The following is a 20901-nucleotide window of genomic DNA, read 5'->3' as shown; positions in this document are numbered from 1 at the left end:
TTTGTGACAGATATTGGCCAGTAGTCTCCTCCAACTCTTATTTATTTAAGTAATGAAGTTTTTTTCTAGTGTTAAACGTTCAAAAGCAGATTTTTTACTGTCTACTGACAACTCCTTGCAATGTCTCAGATGTGACAAACATCCCTCCAGCACACCTACTGTGCCTGGAACTCAAACCAGCAAATAATGGCAATATCTTCTGGCACCACTTTCAGGCACCAGCGGTTTTCATTGGCCTGGACTAATCCCCCATAAATCTTTGCAGTGCTCCAATCACCAGCCGGGGTCTCAGCTAATTGCTTATGAGTCCCTTGCACGCTCCAGGTGCCACCGTAGCACACCCTGTGTTTCTAAACACCGCTTGTAAAGACGAGGCTGCCATCAAAGTGTTAATGTTTCCTCGGGGGGATCAGAGGCAGCGCAGGAATGATGGGGGTGCAGCTGGTACCTGGATGGACTTGACTCAGGCATTCCCCCTACACTGCAGCTGTGGCGAGCAGAGAGAGGCCTTCATTTACACGGTCCTGTCAGAGAAGAAAGACACTCAACAGGAGTTTGTGTTTGTTTACCTTCCTCGGCCTTTCTTTCCTGCTTTTTACTCTTTGTAGTTCTTGGTGTCTGTGCCTAAAGTAGATGACCTCACTTGGTAAGCACGACTGGGGACATTTAAAAAAAAAAAAAAAAAAAAGTTTGAGATAGTTGCGTGTTTAGAGTGATGGGAGCAGCAGATGTGTGTTTTTAAGTTTTAGAGTCCCTTAGATGTGCTCCTTGAAACCAGCAACAGTAGTCTGATGACATTAGCAGCGGCGCTGTAAAGTTAATAGCACCTTTGTTCAGTATCAGAATAGGAGATTGTGTGTGTGTGTTGACGTCTTTACAATGTAAGTTGTCACAAGATTTTAAAGGATTACAAGGGATGTCTGTTTTGAATACTTATATTTTGTATACTGAAATAGTTTATGGTCGCTGTTATGATTGCTCCTGTCCATGCTGGCTCTAAAGAGATCCTTTACAATGTGATTACAAAATCCACAGTCAGGAAAATTGCATTCTAAAGTTGAGCCGAAGCCAACACGAGGCTTTGGTCTGAGTTAATCAAATCAAGTGGGCCTCTACCCAATTTACAATCTTTTCAGTTCGCTCTTTCTCCACTATCCGTCCACTTCTTAACACGGAAACACTGGCAGATCAAACATGAAGAGACACAGAGTGAGGACTGTGGATTTTGTTCCATCTCTTCATGTCAAATTCCGTCAGAAATGGATCCCTTTTCCCGCCCGGTGCAATTGTAGCAAATCAAAAACCCTTTCAGTGCACCTAACACCATCTGAATTTTGTATTAGAGGCCGTCTTCCCAAGAAGAAAAATAGCAGCAGTTGAGCCCCAAAACAACATCTGTTCACATCCAAGTAAGGAAGACCTCTAGTAGTTAAGGAACTAAGGTAGGAAGGAAGTCAGGTGACATTGTAGAGCGAAAAGGTCTGCGTGGATGAGTGGCTCAACAAAACATCACGGGAGATTGACGTTTGCTTCCTCTTTTCCCACCCACAGTCAACGTTTGTTTTTTTCATGCTTGATCACATGACCACAATCCTTCACTTAACACTTAAACAAGTTCTACACAAACCACGATCTTTCCCTAAATTTAAACCAAGTTAAATGTGTGGCCTTAGCCAAACCACACCTAGTATGGTTCTGGTTCTGCTTCTATGTGCTATTCTAAAAGGCTTTAACAAACAACGAAATTTTGAATACTTACTCAATTAAAACAAAAAGTGAACCTATCTTTTAAAGCCTGTTCTAAAACAAATACATAACTCGTTATTTTAAATATTCACAACGTATTCGGTCGATCCTTTGTGCCAAGTTCAGTTTTACTGTTCTTTCCAAACTAAATCTGGATTTGCACGAATAAGTAGGTAGAAAAAAACTGCAGTGCAGGCAAAGTAGCACCTGCGTTTATTTTTCATTGCTGCATGGGTTTAGCCAGCGACCTGCTCAGGAAGTCAGTCACTGCCCTGCACAAGACTGGTGGTTGTACTGAAGCAACTGGGGGTTGGTCAGTTGGGTGGTCAGTGGCGCACTGCTGCTTTTATGACTCCTTCATTTCCCACTAGCTTTGGGTTCCTCTGTCCTTCAGCACCTTGATCTGGTGCTATGTTTACAGCATCTATCCAAAGCCAACAATCCCCTTTTCACAAATATCCTGTAGTGCTTAGCCTTTGAGCAGCGACATTGCATGTTTTCTCTGCACATGCTTGGTTTTCAGGGGTGCAAAAAAGACGATTTCGTGCTCTGATCAGATAGCAGGCCACATCAGGGCGCTTTTGAAGGTGTAAGTGGGCAAATAAAGCAGGAAAAAAATATCATCCAAAAGAGAGATTCATCTCCAGCAATTAGCTGCTATTCAGAACACAGTGGTGAGCCCTCAGGTCACCTCCAAAACATCTCCCTGTTGTAGTCATGACAATGGGTGCGTGCCTTTATTTTTGTATGCAGACAAAAACCAGATCAAGAGTGAGCCACATGGGACTTGTTTGCAATCAGTGCCCAGAGGAAACAATTAGCTTGCAAGCTTGCCCGCTTATTCATGGGGTGAAGTGAGTTGGAGAGGCTTCTTAAGTGGCCAGCAGACACAAGTTTTGTGTCCCTTAGTAAACAACACGGGGCATCATTGGGAAAGGGGTGTCACATCTGGAGTCAGGAGGCTTGCAACAGCAACGCAGAATAACATTATGCAGAATCAGACACTGTGCATGCAACAGTGTATTTTACACATTTTATATGGTTCAGGATGTGGTCTGAGACTGGGGTGCATATGTAATATGTTGTTTAATTAAGCTATTATGAGAAAATGATAATAATTTCTGACATGATCAAATATTAACCTGTTATTCCAAATGCTCTGAGCTTAACTGGTCTTCTCACAGAGAGAGCTCTCTCGGGCCATTGTGCATGTCCTGTGTATGTGTGTTTTTTCCTCTAGGTTCTCAAACCCCCTACCCCCCCACTCCACCCAGAGCATATGGCTGTCTGGTATCCTAATCGCTAATGATAGAGTGGCTTTTGATGGGGAAACTCCCAAAGCTAGATGTTTCTAACCCAGACTCTTGTTCCCTCTTTATTTTCCAGGCCTGATGGAAATCCGATCTGTCAGTGTGGGAGTTGTTGCCATCAAATCTGTCAGCACTGGGCTGTACTTAGCTATGTCCAAGAAAGGCACGCTCTTTGGATCGGTGCGTATACAACCTGGCAACATTGTTTCTGCAGGTCAAGATGGGATGGCTGGGAAGGGGAGGAGTGTGGTGAGGGTAAGGGAGGAATATATGTATAGGGGTCCCAAATGAGTGCCTGCACACCCAAACGAATGTTTGATTTGGCTGAAGTGAAGGGTATCTTCTGGTGGTAAAGTCCAGAGAAAGGTCAGAGTGTTACAATCAATCATCGCTGTACACCTGCGCCAAGGTTGATGATACCTGCAGCTTGAGTTGGCTTGTTCCACTGTCAAAATAAATAGCAGAGAAAAGACACCTGACCAGCTATGACAAAGAGCCAGCTGGGCTCCTTTAAAAGTCTTTGCGTGCCATCTGGCAATTGTTGTTTGACACAGCAAGCTTTTAAAAAGTAATCACCTGTCTTTGTTAAATTCCGCCACACATCATACGTGACGTGTGTGGTGTCTAGCTCATGTATTTACATCTTGGAAAAGGAGAAATCAGGGACAAGTAATCAGTCAGCAGCGGTGATAAGAGAAGTGCCTTCAACAAGCTAACACAGTAAATAAGACGTAAACAGATCTGAGGACCCAGGCCTGAAACCTCCCATAATACGAAAAAAGGCAGGAGAATCACGCCATGCTCATACTATCCTGATCCTATCACAAACAGAGGCTCATTATAGCATCACGATAATAATCTGGAAAAGGGAATGCAGCTTGTCACTACAATATCTTTCAAGACTCTGACAAACTGATAAGAAGTGGTAACCACCCATGGAAAAGTGGCTTTGCTGACTGTTGGATTACCTTCCCAGATCATATACCTGTAGACATAAAACTAGAAAAAAGGATTTTTAATGAACTTAACATTAATTGTTAATTAAAAAAGGTGTTTTTATTTACAACTTTGTCCCTTTTGGTTATTTTGAGTACATTCGGCGTTCTGTTCACCCAATTTATTCTCATTATGTTTGGTTTTATGCCTAGTATTATTAGGTATTTAGGAGTTTTAAGTTTTGTTTTTGCAACTGAAGCCATTAAAGGAAAACATTCAAAAATAGCAACGTTTCATTACAGCAACAATGCCCCAGTTACAGAGGATATTTCACAGACTCATTGGGATAATTTTCAGTTTTCAGAGATCGGTCCCAATGAAAACCTAACCGTGGTGCCCTGTAGATTATTGCGAGTAACCAGAACATTGTTTCTGGAAGCATGTTGCATGTTGCTTTTGGGTTTTATTTCTTCAATACTTTGAGCAGAACAAACTGACATCAACTGCAGTTGATAGAAAATAGGTTTCAGAAGCTCAAAACTATCTGCATGGCTGGACAAAAATGCTGTTTTATTGCAATTTGGGCAACTTATGACTTTGACTTATAACTTCTCTTGGGGCCTTAAACAAACAAACAATGCAAAAACTACAAACACCTGGGAAATCTGTTACTGCAAAAACAGACATTAACCTTTGTGCAGTTCTTGGAAACTGGCCTAGTACAGCACAGCAGGAATAGCAGTCAGTCGTTAGCTTTTCCCTAATCTGTTATAGCCTCTTTAACCTCTCTGTCTGTCTCCCCCTGTTCACAGGTGAAGTACAACCCTAGCTGCAAGTTCAAGGAGCGCATTGAGGAGAACGGCTACAACACATACGCCTCCCTCCGTTGGAAGCATGGTGGCAGGCAGATGTTTGTTTCGCTGAACGGGCGGGGGAAGCCACGGCGAGGTCACAAGGCTCGACGAAGACACCCGTCCACTCATTTCCTGCCCATGCTCCCCTCCTAGCTGCCCACGTCTGAACTCTGACCGGCAACCGGCTGGCTCGCCTGCCTCCTCACACTAGCGTTGATCTAGTCAGGACGGCAATCTTTATTTTTGTTGCTCCATTTCTCCTGTCACATAAATGTATATTTGTTGAGGGTTGTAACTTTTGTAGAGTTAGCATAATATGTACTTTTAAGTTATTTTCTCAATTTTCTAACTATTTTCAGTAATACAGGAAAATATGCAGTAGAATTATACTATCTTCAGGCATCCGTCTGGCTACAGTATTTTTTCGGTGTGTCTGAACTGCATGTACAGCGGTGTTTGGGTGACTTTGGGTGGCTGTGAGAGGACTGAAAATGGACAGCATTGCTTGGAAACAACAAAATTTGGCTCCCTGATTTGTTACTTAGCTTATTTTAGATGGTCTGCTAAATAGGAACAGAAGCATCTGGTACAGGAAAAATTACATTTTGATTTTAAGTATTGCTATTAAAACATAAAAGAAGAAAATTTGAAATAGCTACAAATCAGGGTCATAGGAACACTGACGTGCTCTGTATTTTGGTGGGTTGGGGGTCACACTCTACAATTCAACTTTTATGATGTATGACATGTTAAACATATTTCTCATCTTCATCACATGTGGACCACCGTTTCACATTTGAAAAATTCCCATATTGATTGATTTTTGGTTGTTTTACATGGGAAATCTATAATGTTATATGCAAAAAAATAAACATTTAATATTACATGTGCAACGCCATTTCACATAATGATAAATTCACATGGTACATGGTTTATTACACGGGAAAGAGCATTACACTGAATTCACATATAGCGTTTCATATGTGCTATTTTTGTAAGGCTAAGGAGCAATTTCAGGCCAACAAAAGTACATACATGAATAATAAAATTTGTATTTCTCTAGCAAAATTTGATTTATGACGAGGGCTTATATAATTAAAATATAACATGAGAAATCCAAATAATTAATGAACAATTGCCCTCAGTATTTCTAAAAAAAATCTTGCTACAAATCCAATATTTTACTGTTGCTTGGGATATACTGTACTGACACTACTGGATAAGAGACACTGACTTTTACCTGAACTGAACAGAGAAGATGAAAATCTCTACAGACTCAGACACATTGATACAAGTAATTGTCTACATACTATATGACAAGGATTTAACAGAAACTAAGCTAACTACTGGGATAACATGCTGGATTTACTGAGATGACCTTTGTATGTTTTGCATGCTTCTGTCCGACGGCTTCTCTCATTCAACAACCCACAGCTAATAGATTAGGAATCGTTTTGAGTCATTTAATGCATTATAGCAGCCATAGCAGATGTCACATATACACAATAGTAAATGGTTATTACGTACTGCCTCTCGGTTAAATCTTGCTAACATTTTCTCAACAACAAGGCTGTGGCTAATAGAACATTTAATATATTTAAAACATTTTGTACTCTTTAACTGTTGGAAGTTGATGTTTATTGTAATTGTCAACTTTTTTGTGTTGGATTGTAGTCATACTGTTAAAAAAAAAGAAGGGAAAAAAGTGTTCGCATTCAAGTCCATATTCAGCACATTTTGTATGGTACTGGGTATCGGTACATTTGTGTTCCACTTATCATAAACAGTGTCAGCTGTAGGCCAGTAATGGTAGTTTGTATATAAGTTTCAGAACAAACTGTCTTTAGATTTATTTCAGCAAAATAAAATCATTTGAGTGCCTTGGTCGATGCTGAATTAGATAAACATCAATAAAAAATGTGAATAAATCACCAGACATGGCTCACTTCCTAATGCTGGCAAGCCCTTTTAAAATCATGTCTCAAAAATTATGAAGTTCAAAAATGGCATTTTAATCTTGTCTTGTGCATGGCACTGATTGTTAATTGTTTGTAACATATCCATCTAAACTCTTCGACATAATCCGCCTCCTCATCATGATCATGACAAAACTCACAGCAGGAGAGGCGTTGATGTGGAGGACCTCCCCATGCCTGATGAAAGGTCCGCGGTTATGAACTATGCACCCGAGCATCGAGGTCATTTCCACACAGACGAGCCCTCCAGTGGCACAGGAGGCCACTCGTCTTTTCAGTGAACAGAAAGGAGAGCCAGGGATGAATAGTGGCTCTTTGGGGTGAATAAAGGCCAACCTTTCAGACTGTCATAATGTGACATTACTGTGATGGGGTACATATCTGGTCAGAATGGCGTGAAGTCACACTGTAGCTTAGCTCCAAAGCTCTGGGTACAGGACACAAATATCAGTATGGGGGGTCTGGCAGTACTGTTGCCATGCAAATGTCTTTGTCCTCAGCTGTGCACCCTTGAGGAATTGTTACATTTTGAAAAGTAACGACTACATGCTGTTATGTTTAAATTGTGAAATATAGTCATGTAATGTAAAGGAAAAGCGTGGCATTTTGGAAAATACGATTATTTGCTTACTTTGCTTTTGCCCAGAGTTAGATGAAAAGATTGATACCACTATCATGTCTGTACACTGGATATGAAGCTGCTTAACTTAGCTTAGCACAAAGACTGGACACAGCTGGTTGGTCTCTGTCCAATGATGACAAAATCAACACCTCGAAAGCTCACTGATCGAAACACGTCTTGTTCATTTTACTTGTACAAATGCCTAAGTGTAAAAATGCCCAGTTGCCCGACAACCAGGGGAGACTCCACAAAGAAGTAGCCCCCCATTAAGCAACACATTGCTGTTTTTGTACAGGATATCGAGCTGGCACTTCTTCCATGTTTTCTTCCCATGTCAGACATAGCATATACAATATAAATATCCAGTTATTCTTGTATTAAGAAACTACTGTTCAAAAATCAATACATTTCAGGTTGGTTTTTTTTACAGGTGTTTCTGAATACATGATCGTTATCCAACCCTCAGCCACAGACACACTAAAACATGTACGCCACAAAGTAATCCCATTTTCTGCCTGTTCTCTCGATTGACTCGGCTCTTTGTCAGTGTGTCCTCCATCTTTTCTCCTCTACTTCTGCTCTCTCCTCTTTTAACCGTCCAAGAATCTCTCCTTTCTTCTTGGCCTGAGGGTGCGACTGCTTGTTGGTGCCAGTTCCAAGGACACCAAATGGGAGCTGTAATTATCATTGCTCCACCACTGTCCTGTCAGTGTGCTCGCCAGCAAAACAAGAGGGATCCTTTGGAAGTCCTGATCAAAAGCTTTGGCCTTTGATCACGAAGCAAAAGGAAAAACCCAAACAATGTGCAAAATCAACGAGGAATGTCCCAAAGAGAGCCCAGGAGAATGGAAATGACAGCCATCGAGAAGACATCCCTAGCTCTTCCTCTGCCATGATGTGTTGATATCAGGGGCGCAGGTGTTTGGGCTGTGTTTGATCTGATCGGTGTAAGCAGAGGACCAAGAGAGTGAGTCATGCACTGATGTTGTTGCTAAAGTGTCTGTCAGATAGCACCTGGTAGGCTGCACAGAGCGTCATGTCTTTACGTCTCTGCAATGGCTTCTTCACAATCTGAATTTGCTGTAAAGGTTTGCCCACTTAAAGGTCCCATACTGTTGTTTCCGTCTTTAATATAAAGCATGTTAAGCTGATATATAAATACTATAAAAAAGTAGCAACGAGTGAGGCTTTAAACAAGCTGTAATGACGTCTGTACATTTGTGATGTCACAATAGACTATATATAGGTGTCAAAGTGGAGCTTGGCTCAGGGGGTGGAGCAGGCGCACATACACTGAGAGTTTTATGCCTTGACACAAAGGTCCAGGGTTTGAATCCGACCTGTGATGATTTCCTGCAGGTCTTCACCTCTCTCTCCCCTTTCTCACTAGCTGTCCTATCAAATAAATGCGGAAAAGCCCAAAAAATAATGCCCGGCTGCAATTCAATTCAATTTCAATTCAATTCAATTTCATTTATAGTATCAATTCATAACAAGAGTTATCTCAAGACACTATACAGATAGACCACACTCCAGAATTTACAAGACCCAACAGTTCTAGTAGTTTCCTCCAGAGCAAGCAACAGTGCGACAGTGGCGAGGAAAAACTTCCTTTTAGGCAGAAACCTCGGACAGACCCAGGCTCTTGGTAGGCGGCGTCTGACGGGCCGGTTGGGGTTAGAATGAAGAGTGGCAATAACAAAAATAGAAAAAATGATGCCGCAGAGAGCGCAGATAGGGAAGACCTAGAAACACTGACCAATCAGAGTAGACTGGGCTTTTTCAGGAGGGGGCTTAAAGTGACAGGCACTAAAACGAAGTGTTTCAGACACAGGGTGAATACAAGTATGTTCAGACACACAGTATGAGAAACAGAATGTGTTTTTTGAACATTAAAGCATGTAAACATGCTCTAGTAGAAACCTAAATTTCAAGTAAGAACCTGAAAAAGAGCATAATATAGGACCTTTAAAACATCATGTGGCACAGCACATCTTGACATCGGCACATTAAAACATTACTTGGATGAAGGTGTTCTCAATGACCCAAAAAACAGTGTTTGTAGAGATGGTTACTTTGACTGCTTCAAAATTAATTTGCAGCTGAGTGACAGAAAAAAGTAATAATGGGAGCCCATTTTGAGGGCCTTAGCCAAAATCTACAGGGGCACAAGTCATGCTGCTTCAGCGACAACAAACCTCAGCCTCTGGAACCTTTGAAACCCTGTGTGGTCATTTTCTCTCACAGTGATTGAAAAGAACTGTGGTGGGTGGGAAAAAGGAGCTCCTCACCACTCATAATACCAATTTTATGTATGTAGACGAAAATAGGAGGGATGGGAGGGGTTGGGGGTGGCAGACGGACGAAGGCACAATTTTAAAGCGCTTATTGAATTGCCATTACAGCTCCTGAGACTAATTGTGGCTGTTGTGTGTCTCTCGGTGGCCTAGGGGGCTCTGGAGTGGCCCTGTATGCTCTTACTCAGTGGGGTTTTCAAACCGAGTGGCCCTGAAAGAGAAAAGGACCACCGTAGATCAATGGCAAACCTTTCACTCTTTCACAGGCCCTCGCTAATCCTTCTCATTTGTCTGCCACTTGTTGAGGCACATTCACAGCTCCCTGAATTTAGGATTAGGCCTTGTTTTGTTACAAAAACAGCCCAAGTTATAATGCTGAATGGATGGACTAAAGGGTGAACGGTGGATGAGTGTGTATGTGAGTTTGTGAGCATGTGTGTGTATGGTTATCAGCTATATGCTATGTTTTTGACCAAATTCATGAGAATACAGAACCAATTCAGGGTTTTGTCCTAAATTCAATTTCAGTGATTCAAGTGGTGCAAAAATGACCAAAAAATAGCAGAATCCGGACACTGCATTGATGGATCTAAAACAAATACCATCTTTAACACAGTGATTTTGTGGTACTAGAAGAGGCAATTTGAATTTAAAATGTCCAACCTTCTGGATACAGGTGGGTATCATTACACAGTGTTCAGACAGAACCCAAGGTGATTTTGCATTGCAAGGTCAATAAAAAGTTGTGTGTAAGAATAAACGCATATTCAACCAGGGTGGTGCAAACTGAAGGACAGATGAGTCCTCAAAAGTTGAAAATGGTTCAACGTGAAAAAAGGGTTTTTACTTTCTGTCTTTTTCTTCTGTCTCAGAATTTAACGTTGTTCAACTTTCTTTTTTAAGAGATACCAAATATGTCATGCATCACTTTTGGCAATAAATGTCTAGACTCCTACTTGATGTAATGGTACAAATTGAGTGTAAAAAATGTTTTTCAACACATCCTCACAGCTAAACAACAGAATAGGTTGATTGTCAGTGAATCCCAATATTACTCTTTTTTAAACATGGGGACCTTAAAACGTGACCGCAGTGAAAACTTATAATGTGACCATTCCATAACACCCAACGGGTGCAATTTTAAACACATAGTAAACAATGTGACACGGAATTAGCTAACTTTAGGTAACAAAAATACATGGGGTTGGTAAAACATTAGGGACTGGCTTAAAATGTGTCAAGTAAAACTACTAAAATTAAGACGTAATGTGATGTCGTCAACGTCATTGCGTTTTCAAAAGTGACAGTTGATTTGTGGTTTCACGCGACACGAATTCTAGTCTCCTACGTAAAGATCCTGTGTTTGTTGCACATTCGACCCATACAGCCAATTTCCAGGTGAGGACGGCTTATCTTATTTACAACTTTGGAGCTACTTTAGAGGGAATCAAAGGAGAATATCAGGCTTAAAGTGGTAAAAGATTTCCTGAATTGATGAGATGATTGTCACCACTTACTGCTAGCATTGCTCTGTCAAAAATGAAAATCCTTCCAACAATTCCACATGCTGTCTTTTTACATGTCCTCTACTTCATCTGAGAGCAAACAGAGTTCACTCTCCTCAGTCTCCTTTAGAAAATAAATATTTCATAAGAGAGAGGAAAAGCATGAACAAATTGATTCATCACAGTCAAATACCTGCAAAAGAAATGCAATTTCAATAAAGTTGCAACGATTCTCTTTTGAAGCCTCGGGTTTGTCGTTATTGTGCTCCATCTGACCCTGAGTGTGTACCGACAGTCTTGGCAGCCTGCAGGAGAGTCATCAGACTGAGGCCTTCTCATCACTGAGTGGATTAGTGTCTGAAGCCACTTACTGGACATTAGACAGGGCTGCTGAGTGGCACATGCGCCACATTTCCCCTAAAGCCCTGCCATGCCACGCCGCTGGTATGTGGTGCCGACCGGCCAAACCCCATGTCGGACATTCTCTGGATGCCTGCAGTCGGGCAAGACATAGGCGGACAAGGTGAAGAGGTGGACGGAGGGATGATTGTTAATCACAATGGATGAGAGGAAAAATAAAGAAAGTAATGAGTGAATCTAATATGAGTGGATGAAAAGAAACATGAGTATTATATTAGACGAATGTACTAAGGAAGAAAATAAGAATAACTTGTTGGGTTTAATGTAAGGGAGAGACAGATTGCAGACACACATGATAGTTATAGTGTGTAGATGTGTATTACACTAATTTGCTATTTTGGTGCAAACAGGTTTTCAATTTTATGGCTCAAAAAAGGTAATTAAATGTGATTATTTGGATTTCTTGTAAGGAGTTGGATGAGAAGACAAAAAATCCACCTACAAGCACCTCTTAAGCTCAGTAATCAACGCAAGATATAAATTAAGTTATAAAATAAGTGTAAAAATAGAAACATGGTAACTGTCCAATGAAACAGAGAGGTTTCAAGCTGTCACTGGACACCTAAGGCCAAACAAATGGGACGTAATGTTTTAATTAGTGAACATTAATGATGCTGGTGAGCAGATTTCTTTTTTGACTTAGGACAGAGCCAGGCTAGCAGTTTCACCCTGCTTCCAAATGTTATGCTAACTTAAGCTAATTATTCTGGGTGGAGCTTCAGTTTAGTATACTGATGATAGATAGTACTCATCATCTCATCTAACTTTCATCAAGAGAGAGAATACATCCCCTACACACCCTTATGCAACCCTTATGTTCTTACCAATCCTAAAATTCTTGACAGAGCACACATTTAAAAAAGAAAAAGTAGGAATAATGTGCAATTGACATTTTTAAATACATTTTAATTAGAGGCCGGTATGAAGACATAGGACACACAATGCTACACTCAAGGCTTTGGTGAAGGAAGATAACAAGAAATGCCAAATACATAATTACAGATGTTTAAGACTGCATGCTTGAACCGGATGATTCCATCTACCATTGCTCCACTCTTAGTGTAGTGTTGCCTTAGTCTTTGGAGACAGGTGTGAGGGCACTACAAGCCGAACATCAATAGATCTCTTTATTTAATGCAGCTTCAGCTGTTGAGAGTGTAAAGGTTGCACCCATCCTGTGACTTGTAAACTGTCAACATATACAATATAATCAATCAAAATAAAGTCTAAGAATATTACAAGAAGATCACTAAAAAGGTGGTAGCAGCCTGAAAGGGCACAGACCATCTCCAATATTGTTTGGCCAGCTGAGGCAAGCCAACCACATGTTGGCCCATGTCCCAGTCAACATCATGAGGTTGTCTTTGGCTGTTAGTGACGGGAAAAGACCAAAGTCAGTGCCGCTTCATGCAAAGTTTTTGCCGTGCCAAAGCCTATCCACCCTGCCCCTCAAGCCCTGCTGTGTGAAGTAATTCTTCATGCCAGTGAAGCCAGACAGACTCTGTGTTTTGTCACTGCATGTATGGGTGAAGTGGATGTTCTACCTTAAAAACACTATTTTTTAATGACCAATGTCAGAATCTGCTTTCTTTTCCCTGTTAGGATATGTGAAATATAGCAGGTGAGAAGGTTTTATTTGATTAAAACATGCATGTTGTATTAGACAATTAGTCAAAGGCCAGGATACCGGCAACCTGGCTACATCCACTCCAACTGAGTCTGTGAGGGAACAATCTTCCACTCAAATCCTGGCTAAAACTAGGGCTTAAAAAACAAGCAAACAAACAACATTTATATTCTTCTTTACCATAGACACACATGTAGAAAGGTTGTGGAACAGTAACAAAATTTAGTCTAAGAGCATTCTAACAAGACAGCTGTGATGAGACACACTGTGGAGTTCAACTGCCGGCCAAAGTCATGGGCCTAAAAGACCAATCACTTATCCCTCTTGGCTACACACATTTGCACATTATGTGAAGGTTTGAAATCACATGATAGTGATAGAGTGCCTCTATCATTTCTCAATTTGTCTGTGTCTACAGAGCAGGCTCCCTCAGCTCACAACATATTCATTTCACATTCATCAGTTCTCCAACAACAGGTTTTCTTCTGTAGGGCAGAGGCAGTCCACCACATCAGTAGAAGAGGTCAAAGCCAAAGAGAACGAGTCAAACCAGAGTAAAATATGATGTTAGTATAGATCAATCTCAAACCCGACTGCCATTTCAATTAAAACCACTAATGAGCCAAATACAACAACAATGCAGTAAATCTAGCACACCATTAAGTAATTTCTGCCATCCGGTCATGCATTTCTGCCTCAGCACCAGCCTCAGTGTTTGCAGCCCGGAGAACTCTAATTGATCTGGCCTCAGAGGTCTTGTGTTTCATCCCTAAACAAGGGATGAAACACAAGACTGTTGCTGTTTGTCAGACGAAGTCTAAGTCTAAGTCTAAGAAAGTTTGATTTTTCAAGCTTTTTCAAACCAAAATCATGTAGCTGCACAACATAGGCAAGGCAAGGCAAGGCAGCTTTATTTGTATAGCACATTTCAGCAACAGGGCAATTCAAAGTGCTTTACACAAAATCATTAAAACAGATAAAACACAAGTACAAACAGTTAAAAGTCATAAGCATTGAAAATCAATAAGACACATGAATAGACAGTTAAAAACAAAATAGACACATAAAACACAAGAATAAAAGTTACAGTGCAGCATAAGAAAGAAATGAGCATTAATTTAAAGAAAGGCAGCATCAAAAAGAAAGGTCTTCAGCCTTGATTTAAAAGAACTGAGAGTAGCAGCGGATCTACAGGTTTCTGGGAGTTTATTCCAGATATGAGGAGCATAGAAACTGAAAGCTGCTTCACCCTGTTTAGTTCTGACTCTGGGGACAGAAAGTAGACCTGTCCCAGATGACCTGAGAGGTCTGGGGGGTCATAGTGTAGTAGCAGATCAGAAATGTATTTTGGACCTAAACCGTTAAGGGATTTATAAACTAGCAAGAGTACTTTGAAATCAATTCTTTGAGACACAGGAAGCCAGTGTAAAGACTTCAGAACTGGAGTGATGTGATCCAGTCTCTTGGTCTTAGTGAGGACTCGAGCAGCAGCGTTCTGAATCAGCTGCAGCTGTCTGATTGATTTTTTAGGGAGACCTGTAAAGACCCGTTACAGTAGTCAAGTCTACTGAAGATGAAAGCATGGACCAGTTTTTCCAAGTCCTGTTGACACATAAGTCCTTTAACCCTTGATATGTTCTTTAGGTGATAGTAGGCTGACTTTGTAATTGTCTTAATGTGGCTGTTAAAGTTCAGGTCTGAGTCCATGACTACACCCAGATTTCTGGCTTTGTCTGTTGTTTTTAACATTGTTGTTTGAAGCTGAGCGCAGACTTTTAATCGTTCCTCTTTTTTTCCAAAAACAACTACCTCAGTTTTTCCTTCATTTAATTTCAGAAAGTTCTGGCACATCCAGTCGTTAATTTGTTTGATGCAGTTAGTCAGTTTTTGTATTTGACTATAGTCCCCTGGCGATAAGGTTATGTAAATTTGTGTGTCATCCGCATAACTATGGTAACTTATTTTGTTTTTCTCCATAATCTGAGCCAGTGGAAGCATGTAGATGTTAAACAGAAGAGGCCCCAGAATGGAGCCTTGCGGAACTCCGCATGTCATATTTGTACGCTCAGATGTATAATTACCTATTGACACAAAGTAATCCCTATTCTTTAGGTAGGATTCAAACCAGTTTAGTACTAAGCCAGAAAGTCCTACCCAGTTTTCCAATCGGTCTAGTAATATGTCATGGTCGACCGTGTCAAATGCAGCACTGAGATCAAGTAATACTAAGATTGAAATTTTGCCACTATCTGTGTTAAGGTGGATGTCATTAAAGACTTTGACAAGAGCCGTTTCAGTGCTGTGGTGTGGTCGGAAACCCGACTGAAAGGTATCAAACTGTTGCTTAGTGACAAGAAATGGTTGAGTTGTTGAAAGACTACTTTTTCAATGATTTTACTTAAAAACGGAAGGTTTGATATTGGCCTATAGTTGCTCATTAGTGACTTGTCTAGGTTGTTCTTTTTTAAAAGTGGCTTAATTACTGCAGTTTTCAGGGCCTGTGGAAAGATACCTGAAAGAAGAGATGTGTTCACAATCTGTAGAAGATCAGAAGTCAAACAATTGGAAACATTTTTGAAAAGTCCCGTTGGTAGAATATCAAGGCAACAGGTCGAGGTTTTCAGATGTTGAATAATGTCCTCCAGGTTTGTATGGTTGATTGTGTGAAATTCTGTCATATTGGAACTAGTTTTGCTTGAACACTGTGACAACACATGTCCTGAACTTGATATGGAGGCACTGACTGTTTGTCTAATCTTCTGAATTTTGTCTTTGAAGAAGGAGGCAAAGTCATTGCAGGCCTTGGTAGATAAAAGTTCAGATGCTACTGGTACTGGAGGGTTTGTTAACCTATCAACAGTAGCAAACAAAGCACGTGAATTATTATTGTTTCTAGAGATAATATCAGAGAAGAAGGACCTTCTTGCATTCCTCAGTTCCAAATTATAAATGCGAAGTCTCTCTTTATAGGTGTTATAATGGACCAGGAGATTTGTTTTTCGCCACCTTCGTTCAGCTTTCCTACACTCTCTTTTTTCTGTTCTCACCAGTAGGACATTTCTCCATGGAGATCTTTTCTTACCAGAGACAACTTTGACCTTAGTGGGAGCAATGGCATCAATAACATTTGTAATTTTACAGTTGAAATTGTCTACAAGCTCACTGACTGATAGCCCAGAGAGGGCGGGTGTGGAGGAGAAAAGCTGAATAAATGTTTCACATAATCATATTTATCAGACGTCTGTAAAGCACGATTAGCCGTTCTGGATGTTGTGGTCTTCGCTGCTTACTTCCTTGTCAAACTTTTACTATTTTATACTTTCATGTAATGTGCTATTCGGTCTATATGTGACATTACACCGCTGGGATTGCACCATATATCTTCTTTTTCGACCTGAACGCTTCCTCTGTGTTGGAATTCTAAACTGCAGTGGATATATGAAGACTATGGTTAACTGCTCCACAGATCTCTGCAGGGTAAATCCAGACAGCTAGCTAGACTATCTGTCCAATCTGAGTTTTCTGTTGCACGACTACAACTTTTGTACATACACATGTCCCACCAAAAGCAGTTCCTTCCCGAGGCTATTTTCCATCTGTGCAGTGCTTAACATCGCCCATGATGATTATGGTTGATTTAAAGAAATGCCAATAAACCATAGCATTTTTTTCTCCCATCCCAGAACGCTTTGTGGACTAGCCAGACCCTCCTATGCAGAGCTGTGAAGATCCTTTTAATACATCACTATCCGACTTAATAAAAGAACCCTCACAAACTGTTAGACACCATGTATTTGTAGTGGGTTGACATGTTCATTGTTTTGCTTGAAAACGAAGGAGTCGACTTCAATGTAGCACAGAAGACAGACAGATGCTGTCAGACAGCTCAATTTGTGACTTGCCATTAGCTCTGCACTGATGGAGAAGCGGCACCCTCTGATGGTCAAAAAGCAGAGCTATGTTTTAAGTCTGGTTGGGAACTCTGACATTCTCTGCTGGATATCATGAAGTACTAACAGAGTAACAGTGGCAGGTAAGATAATATATTGTATACCATTTTTAATGTCAATGTTACACTTAATGGTCACCAAATATAGATATGGAAAGAGTCATATGGTAAGATTTGCATCAAACTACACTTGCATTATCAAAGTTACACTCAAATGTACCAAATCCACCAAGATTTGAAGTGGTACAAATGTTTATTGTAGTAGTGAGTAAGGAGTTTTTGTGTAGATGGTACATTTTAGATTATGATTTGGAACAATAGCTTTTGTCCTATGTAAATGCAAAATATTGGGATAATAAAACATGTATCAACTGTTCAGTAGATGGCAAAGCTGGACAAGGAAATAAAATCACAGGACACAGTTGCCACCGACTGGTACTAAACTGTTACTACACAGGACAAGACAGTCACACTCAAACAGGGGATGCCAAGTCATGAATGCATGAATGTTATCTTGGAGGATGAGGTAAGGTAGGTTGGCGAATTCTCCCCCACTTCACTTGAATAAGTGGAGGAATCTTTTCCACAGAGAGGGTATTTTAGGCCTTCCATCTGCGCATTAAGGTGGACTATCCTGTCCATCACCCCATCCTGTCTCCCGAGCTTTCTTCTCCAACCTGCGGGTCGCTGAGGGACTTGAGGAGACATGACCTCCCCTCCTGCCAGTGCTGCTGTTAAATCTCCAGATCTCTCTGTGTGTTCTCTGTCGGCTGGGCCAGGCACATGTCTATTTCCTTCTGGCTCCCCTTGTGCCTCTGAAGAGCCTCTCCATTTAATACAACTTACTTAGAGAAACAGCTTCAGTAACCTCCTCTACCATAATTGGAAGTTCCAGGTTTTCGGCGCTTCATTTCTCCAGAGCCTCATTTCTTCAGAGTGTTTATTTTTTACAGATCCTTAACTGCTCTCACCGGCTAAAGCGTCTTTCTCTTGGCCTTTTGTGATCTGCTCCTTCTTTATGTTGCTTAGCTGCTGAAGCTAGAGCAAAGGGACATGTATCATGACCTGCTGGGGGGAGCCTCCACCCAATCATGGACCTTGACCCCACCAGCCTGCTGTGGTTTGGCTGGTGCAGGCTAAGGGGCTCCTTTTCAAATCAGTGGCTTTCACCTCATCAGCCTTAACCTTTAAGGTCTAGGGGTCATGCACGTTTTTTTAAGCCAAGGACCCCTTAACTGAGAGAGAGTTTGATCAGGGATCCCTTACTAAATATGTTGTATAAAATGAAGTTGCATGTTAAACTTACTATACAATTATGTGTGGGCGGCCTAAAGCCATTAAACCCTTTTAGTGCATAAAATAAAATAATAATTGTTGGCATGATTCTATGAATCTTATTTTAATGTTAAACATACAAGTGGCACAGGTCTGTGGAAGGCTACCATAGTAACTACCTTACCCATAGTCCAGTAAGTCTATCATCAACATGTGTTTTTTTTCACAATTAGGCTGATTTATATTTTCTAATAATATGTTGGATTCAAGTTAAGAAATGTTAGTTTTGGAAAAAAAACTTCCACAAAACTACTGAGAAAACTTGTTGGACTGAGCATGAAGGAGCAGAAAAGACACTGACATTGTGTTAGACAAACAGTAACTGCTAGTTTGACACCTCTGAGTATTAACTTGGCAAAGAACTTCCCACAGCAACAACAGTGAGACCTTATTAGCGTTAACCACTGAGCCACTGTGCAGCACAATAGGCGTCTGACAGCATACATTGCTGCACACCTCCTCCACCTATGCCTGCTGGTGGGCTGCTTTACGCGATGAGTGCGAAAAGAAACAAGACAACCAGTCGACCAAAGCAGCATGCCTGCAGAGAAAGCCATGACCTAGTGTACATCTTCCCACCAACGCCCGGGGGGAGCCTAATATGCTAAGGCTAAGATGAGCACTTGTAAAGTCTGGACCTCGGCTGTGTCCACAACTGTATCTTGTAATGACATAACAGACTCCAGCAACATCAAAACATACTTTAAGTCCCAAAGTAAAACTACTTTTTATGCAAAACTGTTGATTTCTAAACATTGTATAGATATAATCATTGGATTATAAGTATTGATGCAGTCCTGCATCACTTTAAAGCTGCAGTTGGTAAAGATGTGGCCACTTTTTCACAAAACCTCTGAGGGTATGTCAAAAGTACAATTGCTGACCATGCTTTCCCTTATTTTTCTCTTCGCTGCTTGAGGTGCAGAGACTCTGACCTCTGCCTGCACTGAAAAGGTTGTACTGAGTTCAACATAAATCTAACTAGTGATCATGGTTTGCACAAAGCCTTCATTACACACAGTCCAAAAGATTTGATGATTTGAATGTTCTTTTCTGTTAAATAATTATGCAATTAATGAGCTGTAGTTTCATAACTGTGACAGTGAGAACATCAATGCTCAAATCTGTAGCTGGAAACTGTGGTTTCTGTTGATCTTGAAGATTGTAACACAGTTCAAAGAAATGTTTGGGTTGTTGCTCGTGTCAGGAAGATCCACCCCAAAGAACATTTGACATGTGTCTGTGTTTTCAAGTCCATTTGATGCCACGTAGTATATGCACAACAACTAAGAAGAGAACCAACATTGTCCAAACTGAAAAAAATTGGGAGAATCAATTAGTCACGGATGCATAATGAACATGACAGATTGGGGAGATAGAGTCATACAAAATAAGTCTGTTAATGACTACAGCAGATTACACTGTAGCAAGTCATTCAGTTTTTTTTATGTGACCAAAAGTTTTTATTTCAAGATTACAAAGAATGTGCTGAGACATGAGAATGTGTCCCCGGATTAATAAAAAACACAAAGGAAAGATGGGAAGGAGGAAAGTAATTAAATTTGTTGATGTGGGATTGAGTTGTAGAAATCTTTAAACGACTTTGAGTTTTTGAAAAGCGCTATACAAATTTAATTTATTATAATTGGGAGAAGCTTTGGTGAAAACAAAATGTGAAACCTTTTTTCACGTTTTCTTGGTATGTGTAAACATACATAGAGATGTCTGATTCATACATTTCGTTGAGGGATGCCTCCTCTTCACATATTCCTCAATTAAACTAAAAACTTACAATGCACGTGTCTTTTAACATACGTGTTCCGCTGCAGTCGAGCGAAAAACTGACAGATGAGTCACGATGTTCCTTCAGACTTCCACCCGTCAGTCAGCGATGACATGACTTCCGAGAATTTGTCTTAACTTGTGAGAGAATATCGACACTCAAACCTGAACTGCGGTTTGTGTTACTCACTTAGTTAATGGGTGTAACATGACAGTTACAAAAGCCAACAAGGTCCCAGCTAAAAGGTAGATCCATAACAAATAATTTTGGTTTTTCTAAAGACCACTCAAGCTTAAGTGGCTAAGTGTTATCCAAACAGTGAGAGACAAGAATTCCCAGAAATAACACATTACACAGGTTGACAGATACAGTACTTAATGTGCCATAAATATAAAAGAATGTATGTAATGTAATGAAATGTTTACATAATGTATGTACGTGACTCAGGTTGCTGAGGCAGCAGAACCACAGGTTTCATATTTACTGGAACGATGTTAATACTGCATTACAGCTCATGTCTTTACTGACCACACGTACCCAC

General features: G+C 40.6%; 1 protein-coding gene across 1 annotated transcript in view; it reads left to right on the top strand.

Moving 5' to 3' along the window:
* The window catches only part of fgf22 (fibroblast growth factor 22), a 28715-nt gene extending 21943 nt beyond the window's left edge, over positions 1-6772 (top strand). The window contains exons 2-3 of the mRNA XM_032526891.1: positions 3133-3236; positions 4805-6772. Of these exons, the coding sequence (XP_032382782.1) occupies positions 3133-3236; positions 4805-4999 (299 nt within the window). The 3' untranslated portion in view covers positions 5000-6772. The remainder of the gene's footprint in view (positions 1-3132; positions 3237-4804) is intronic.
* The last annotated feature ends 14129 nt before the right edge of the window (positions 6773-20901 follow it).

This window comes from Etheostoma spectabile, chromosome 9 (assembly GCF_008692095.1).
Source record: "Etheostoma spectabile isolate EspeVRDwgs_2016 chromosome 9, UIUC_Espe_1.0, whole genome shotgun sequence".
NCBI classification, from domain to species: Eukaryota; Metazoa; Chordata; class Actinopteri; order Perciformes; family Percidae; genus Etheostoma; species Etheostoma spectabile.
The sequence above is the reverse complement of the archived record's forward strand: the minus strand, read 5'-3'. Positions and strand labels throughout refer to the sequence as shown.